General features: G+C 47.6%; 1 protein-coding gene across 1 annotated transcript in view; it reads left to right on the top strand.

The window, feature by feature from the left end:
- SERAC1 (serine active site containing 1) overlaps window positions 1-7,426 on the top strand; it is a 45,857-nt gene that overhangs the window by 19,519 nt on the left and 18,912 nt on the right. Inside the window, exons 6-8 of the mRNA XM_006882812.1 lie at window positions 1,908-2,029; window positions 4,063-4,191; window positions 5,052-5,169. Coding sequence (XP_006882874.1) covers window positions 1,908-2,029; window positions 4,063-4,191; window positions 5,052-5,169 — 369 coding nt within the window. The remainder of the gene's footprint in view (window positions 1-1,907; window positions 2,030-4,062; window positions 4,192-5,051; window positions 5,170-7,426) is intronic.

Here is a 7,426-nt window from a genome sequence, read left to right as displayed (position 1 = left end):
AATCTCTTCATCTGTCATGATGGTGCCAATCGGCCCAGTGGTGAGAATCTTTGTTTTCTTGACGTTGGGCTTCAATCCATATTGAAGGCAACAATCCTTGACTTTCTACAGCAAACGCTTCAGGTCCTCCTTAGTTTCAGCAAGCAGGGTTGTGTCATCTGCGTAACTCAGATTGTTGATAAGTTGATAAATCCTGATGCCACACTTCTCCTCATAGAGCCCATCCTCCCAGATAATTTGTTCTGTATGTAGGTTGAAAAGATATGGAGATAGGCCACATCCTTGACGCACACCCTTCCCAATTTTGAGCCATGCAGTTTTTCCTTGCTCTGTTCTGATGACTGCCTCCTGGCCCAAGTCTGGTAGAAGAGTAATATTATCAGGAAGAGCTGTATCTAATGTGGCACTTCCTGAGGTGGTGTGAAATAAGTCTGAAATATGCTGCCTCTGTTCACAGCGAGATTGTCTTTGCTCACAGGATACAGCTGGCAGCTCGCATTGTTAAGTTTCCCAACCCATTGTTGTTACCTTGTTTGTCAAATACAGATCTCCATTCATTAGTCCAATGATATCCTTTTCCACATTTTCTACAAAGCCCTGAAGGTGTGGATTTTTTCTTTACCTCACTACTCTCCCCTGGCATTTTTTTTTTTTGCTTCTGCTTCTGAGGTTTTTTCAATCCCTCTTGATTTTTAGTTTACTTCCTGATGATTCTCAGTAAAAACCCAGAAAGCCGTAGCATAGGGGCTGCAGTTCTCTCAGCTGTTAGCCCTCTGCCTTCACGCTTTCTGGCCTGACCTCCATTCCTGAGTGTCCCCATCTCTTATAAATGCAGCTGTGAAGAAACACTTGTAATATTTTGAACTACCAACTTCTGTGTCATCAAGTTGAATACAGCTCATAGCAACACGCTGAGCAGCAGATCGGAACCTGGTCCATCCTGTGCTGTTGCCTCCGTCTCCACCCGCCATGCTCAGGCTCGTTCGGACAATGTCCTTGTCAGTCCTTCTTGCTAAGGGTCATCTTCGCGTTTGCCGACCCTCTGCCTTTCCCAGCATCGTGGCTTTTTGCAAGGACTGGCGCCCCGACATCTTGCCTGAAGTCCGTGAGATGAAGTTTCGTCATCCTTCCCTGTGAGAAGCAGCCTTAGAGGCAACACCTGTTGCCTGTACAAGCAGTTGTCTGAACAGAACAGAGCGTGCGTCGGGGTTATATGCTTCCTGCATACCTATGTGTGCTGACCACATCATTCAAGCAGCTGGACTGTGAAGAAGAATGTGGCATCAAGATGGGAGGAAGACTCATTAGCAACCTGACACAACCTTGGTGGCAGAAAGTGAAGAAATCTTGAAGCACTTACTGTGGAACATCAAAGAATACCGCCTTCAATGTGGATAGCATTTCAACATCAAGCAAGCAAAAATCCTCGTCCCTGGACCCACAAGCAATAGCACAACAGATGGAGAAGAGATTGACGTTGTCAGTGATTTCGTTTACTTGGAGCCGTGATCAGTACCCATAGTCGCAGCAATCTAGAAATGAAAAGGCATGTTGCGCTGGGGAATTTGGCTATCAAGGACCTTAAAGAGCTAAAGAACAAGGATGTCAGCTTAAAGACTAGGATGTGCTTGATTCATAGTATTTTTAGTTGTTCTGAAGGCATGTGAAAGAGGGACGGTGTGTAAAAAAGACTGAAGAGCTGATGCTTTTTGTGATGTGATGTGTTGAATATACTATCATGGGCTGTCAGGGGAAGAAGAAAAATCTGTCGGAGGCAGTGCAGTCAGCGTGCTCTTTATAAGCTCATTATTTGTGCGGCAGTTGAGAAAGTGCCTCCAGGTAGTTGACTCATTCAGTTCTTGCATCAGCTGTAAACTAACCTGGGGTTAAATGTCCTTTCACAATAGATTACCAGTACAGGATCATCGCCCAGGCCTGTGACAGGAGGACACTGGTGGGCCTGGCACGAAGCAAAGAGAGTGACCTTCGCTTTTTCCTCCCACCTCCTCCTTTGCCACCATTAAAAGACGTAAGTAAATAAGATCATCCAAAATTTGGAAACAGACACATCACCTTCCCTTTCGGTACAGAGTAGCTGTTCACAGAGGGCTTGTTGATGTTACATGCTGTCGAGTCAAATAGGACTCATGTGACCCAGTCCTGTCTTGTGCCATCCTCACACTTCCTGACACACTAGAGCCCATTGCAGCAGTCACCGTGTCAGTCCACCTGGTTGAAGGTCTTCCTTTCTCCCGTGAGGTTCAGAGAGTACCTGTTGGTGATTTTCACAAGCATCAGGGTGGAGAGCTGAAATGGCAGTTTTCGTAGAAAGCTTTTAGGGCTCCTCAGGGGTTGTGCTGTTTTTCAGGGATTTTTGCATCCGCTGAGAGCTGGGCGTCCCTGCACACGTCAGGAGGTCCTAGCACAGCCGTGTGGTGAGCTCATGTTTGGTCGAAGGTTCTCATAGCTCAGTTCTCTCTTCCTCAACACGTCTCTGCTCTGGGAGCTGTTCCGTGCGTCTCTGACCTCCAGTTCTGTCAAACCCAACCCCCCTTGCCATCAAGCCCATTCCAGCTCGGCAGCTTTGCAGGACAGGGTAGACCTGGCCCACGGGGACTCGGGGGTGTGTGTACATCTTTGCCGAGGTAGACTGGCACCCCTTTCTCCCCCAGGTCATGTGGTGGCTTCAGACAGCTGACCTTTGGGTTAGCAGGCAGGCACGTTAACTCATGTGCTACCAGGGTTCCTTCACCTGCTGCCCTTGGAGACTGTTTCCTGGGGGCTGATCCCGCCCTGCCATAGAGACTGATGAACAGACCCCTGCCATAGATGCTGCCGCGCCTGGCTGGGCTGGAGCAGGAAGAGCCTCACAGTTTCTACAGCCGCACTCTGCTTTTCAAAGAGAGACGGATGAATGTGCTGTTGCTGTTGTTGTTGTTGTTGTTAGGTGCCGTGGAGTCAAGTGTGTATGTCCTACATCCAGTTATTAGAGGAAGTGAGATAGTGTGATCTGTGGATTGTAAGAATAGCTTTATTTGTTGTTGTTGTTGTTGTTGTTGTTGTTGTCGTTGTCATGATGGGGCCGGCTCTGACTCACTGCACAACCGACACAGCCAGCCCACGTGGCCTTGTCCTCAGGATCGTAGCTGCCTGGAGCCTGTCGTGTGGCCAGTACGTTTTCTGATGTCTTCCGCCTGGCAGGCTCGGCTTCCCGTCCTGTGCGGGGCAGTGCTCTGTTGTGGTCCAGATGGTTTTCACTGGTGAGTTTTCAGAAGTAGATCACCACGCCTTTCTTCCTAGTCGTAGTCTACAAGTCCTGCTGGAGTCTCTCCACTTTGGGTGACCCTGCTGGTATTCGAAATACTGGTGGCATTCGTGGTACACAGCCACCATAGCAGGACAGACTGACAGCTGGGTGATGGTGTACTCGAGCCAGCTTGAAGGTTTCAGTTGTTGGTGGTGTTAGATGCCATGGGGTTGAGAGCATCTCACAGCGACCCTGTGACCCACAGCGCTGAACCTCGTCCTGTCCCGTCCTCATCGTCTCTGACACACTTGAGCCCCTCACAGCAGTCACTGTATCAGACCACCTGGGTGAGGCTCTTCCCCCCTTACGCCACCCCTCCACCTTCCATTTAAAAAAAATTTATTAACTTTAATGAATGTTTACAGAGATTTTGGATTTCCATTCATTCATTGTTGCACTTTTCTCCCTGCCCACGCCTCCCCCGAGTTCCTTCTTCTCTTTGAAAAGTAACAGAAAAATTCTTTCATTGGTAACCCCTTCACCTTTCGAAGCATGTCTCTCTCCAGGGAATAACATCTCCTAGCAACATGCCCAGAGCGTGTGAGGTGAACTGTTCCCCTCTTCCTCTCAGGAGCACTCTGACGTGCCTTCTCTGAGACATGAAACTATAAACTTACGTCTTCACTGACTTGGCGTGTACCGGGCTTGGTACGCTTACACGTCTCTGCTGCATTTTGCTTTTGGTCTTCTCCTTGGATGCCCGCTGATATGCTCAGCCACGGAGCTCTCACTGAAGACTTATCCCTCTTCTTCAGGACTCTTGCATCGAAGAGGAGCTCAGGCACCTGCTGGCCTCCCTGCCACAGACAGAGGTGGACGAGTGTGTCCAATACTTCACGTCGTTGGCGCTGAGCGAGAGCAGTCAGAGTCTGGCTGCCCAGAAGGTAAGCCCGTGTGCTCGCTCAGTCTGTGAGCATTCGTGGTGCCCACGCTACGCTGGTCATTCAGTGAGTCTGTGTGCTGCCGCCTCTGTCCTAGATACCCTGCTGGGCTGCCGAGAATCTTCAAGTCCCTTGCAGTTTTCACCTGTGTTGTTGGTGTTGGCTGCTAGAGAGTTAACTCACTCGACAGAATGAAACGTTGCCTGGTCCCACGTTAGTCTCAGGATTGCCGCCGTGTTTATCACTGTTAACCAGTCCATGTCACTGAGGATCTCTGGCGCCCTCACTGACCCTCGGCTTCACTGTGTCCTGTGGTGATCCACGAGGCTTTTGTTGACTCCTTTTCAGAAGCAGAACACCAGGCCTTCCTTGTCTGGCTTAGCTTGGCAGCTCCACTGAGTCTGTTCACTGCCGGTGACTTTGCTGGTATCTGAAATCCCAGTGGTCAAGCTGCCAGCAACGCAGTGCTACACAAGCCACCACAGTAAGAAAAACTGACAGGTGGCTGGTGGCCAACAGTACATTCTAATGCTGCGTGTTTACAAATATATTGAGTAAGAAAAAGATTCATCTTATCAGTAAAAATTCTGATTATAACATTGGAGACGCTCTATAGAACACCAACTATACGTGATCAAAAGGGCAGCGTTTGCCTGCAATTAAAGCTCAGAGCACAGGAGGGAATAAGAAAGAAGGATGAGAGAAAACAGGAAACACAAGGGGGAGGAGGGACGGATGCTGTAACTGTGAGAATTGTCATCATGGCCACAGAGTCTGACGAGTATAAAATCAGTTACCTGCTCTGTGAGCGTTAACGCAAGTCAGGGTAAAAAGCTAATTGAAAAATCCGCCTCTTACTTCAGGGTGGATTGTGGTGTTTCGGAGGAAATGGACTCCCTTACGCGGAAAGTTTTGGGAAGGTTCCTTCAGCCACAGTAGAGACGTTCTGCTTAGAAGCGATCGTAAAACATTCTGAGGTGAGTGGGTCTCCAGACCGTGACTGCTCCCTCCACTGCCTGAGAGATCACGCAGGCTGGTTTGTGAGGGCAGAGGGCAGATCTGCATTTAAGGTAAAAAGAAGCTTTGTATTTGTTTTTAAATTCTTGCATTTTTTTCCAGTTTAATTGCTCAAATTGAGAACCATCACATGTGAATTGCCTTATTGTTAAGAATGTTTACAAATTATTTTACTCTTAAATTCGTAGAGAGGAAGCACTCTGTCCTCAGAATATGGTGTCTGTGGTCCTTGTGAGGTCTGCAGTCTCCTTCCTCAGAGCATTTTTACCCGGAATGTCTGCCCAGCATTGGCAAGAAGGACAAACACCCAACCACACTCCTGAATGATCGCTGTGGCATCTGTTAGTGTTTCTCAAACTATTTGGCGTCATGACAACTATTCCAACATGATGAGAGTTTATCTTTTAAAATGAAAATCACAGCGAACTTGAGATCTGTGGCTCTCATAAACATCCCCAGGGATCACGGTAGATGCCCATTTCCTGTTACATGCATAGTGACCTCGTCTACAGAGGGGCCAGAGCCCTGGCCAGTCTAGACAGTTCCTTCCGTGCAGGAGCTCACGGTCACTGTGTCACTCCATGTGCTTGAGGGCTTTCCTCTTTTCCCCCCAACCCTCTCCACTGCTCTGATCCTTCCTGTAACAATCTGTATACTGAGCAAATTGAGAAACTGAACTGTATGAAGAAAGTTGTGGTATCACAATTGGAGGAAGACTCATCAGTAACCTACATTATGTCTATGACACAACTTGGCTTGCTGAAAGTGAGGACGACTTAAAGCAGTTGCTGCAAAGGACCAAAGAATACAGCTTTCAGTATAGATTACATCTCAACGTGAAGAAAACAAAAATTCTCACCACTCGACTGAAAGGTAACATTATGATATTGATGTTGTTGCTGTTGTTGATTGCGATCAAATAAACAAAAGGCCTGAAGCCTTTCTATAACTATCATCATTTATCAGAGTTCATAGGATTTCCAGAGGCATGTGGTTTAGGAAGTGGATGCCACTCCTGCTTCTAGCCCTATCTTAAACTGGGAGCTCCACCAAACACTGTCCACCATGGGTAACCATTATGACATTTGACACACCAGTGGCACAAGATTTAGCATCACAACAACCCCAAATTACCTCAACATATCTTATTGACAGAAGAATGCTGTATCACTTAGAAGAATGTTCCTCCAGAATATAATAACATTATGATAGATGGAGAAAAGATTGAAACTGCCAGTGATTTCATCTTACTTGGATCCACAATCAGCACTGATAGAGCCAGCAATCAGAAGATCAGGAGACATACTACACTAGGAAAATCTGCAGTCAGGACAGCTCCAAATTATTGAGGAGCAATGATGTCAGTTTGAGGACTAAGGTGTGCCTGATTCACGGAATGGTCTTTTCAGTCACTTGCTATGCATCTGAGACCTGGACAATGAATAGGATGACCGAATAAAAATTGATGCTTTCAAACTGGGATGTTGAAGAAAAGAATGGAATATCCCATGGACTGCCAAAAGAAAAACAGATGTGTCTTAGAGAAGGTGCAGTCAGAGTGCTCCTTGGAGGCAAAGGTGATGAAGCTTTGTCTCACATGCTTAGGGCAGAGACGCTCGTCTTTGGAGAGTGACATCATGCTTGGAAAGATCAGCAAAAGAGAAGACCCTTAGCCAGGTGGCTTGACACAGTGACTGTGACAGTGGGTTTCAGCGTGTCAGAGATTGTGAGGGTGACACGGGAAAGGACGGGGTTCAGACTGGTTGTTCATGAGGTCCCACCTAACAACAAGTCCATTGCTCGCTTCTCTGACTCGTTGCTGTCAAGTGAGTTCTGACTCAGAGCATCCCTCCATCAGATCCCCGAGGCTGCACGTATGTGTGGATGTAGACTGTCACATCCTTCCCCTCTGGAGCAGCTAGAGGTTTGAACCGCTCGTCTGTTGGTTTGCATGCAAGCACTTTACCCTCTGTGCCCCCAGGGCTCCTACAGTGACATTGTAAAAGCCAGAGCTAACTGCCATCACGACATTTCCAACCTATGGGGCCCCTCCATCAGCTCTAGAAGGCTGTAAATCTTTACAAGAAGACTGGGTGAGAACCACCCACCGTATGAACAACAGCCACCGGGGCACCTTACAGTTACTTGTTGGTCAACTCTGCCACTTGATCTTGACACACATTTCCTTCCCTGCACTCTCTTTGATTTATTTTTTTCTTTC

The sequence above is a fragment of the Elephantulus edwardii genome, unplaced genomic scaffold, assembly GCF_000299155.1.
Source record: "Elephantulus edwardii isolate Elephantulus edwardi_28Jun2011 unplaced genomic scaffold, EleEdw1.0 scaffold00024, whole genome shotgun sequence".
Lineage (NCBI taxonomy): Eukaryota > Metazoa > Chordata > Mammalia > Macroscelidea > Macroscelididae > Elephantulus > Elephantulus edwardii.
This window is presented reverse-complemented; position numbering and strand designations above follow the sequence as displayed.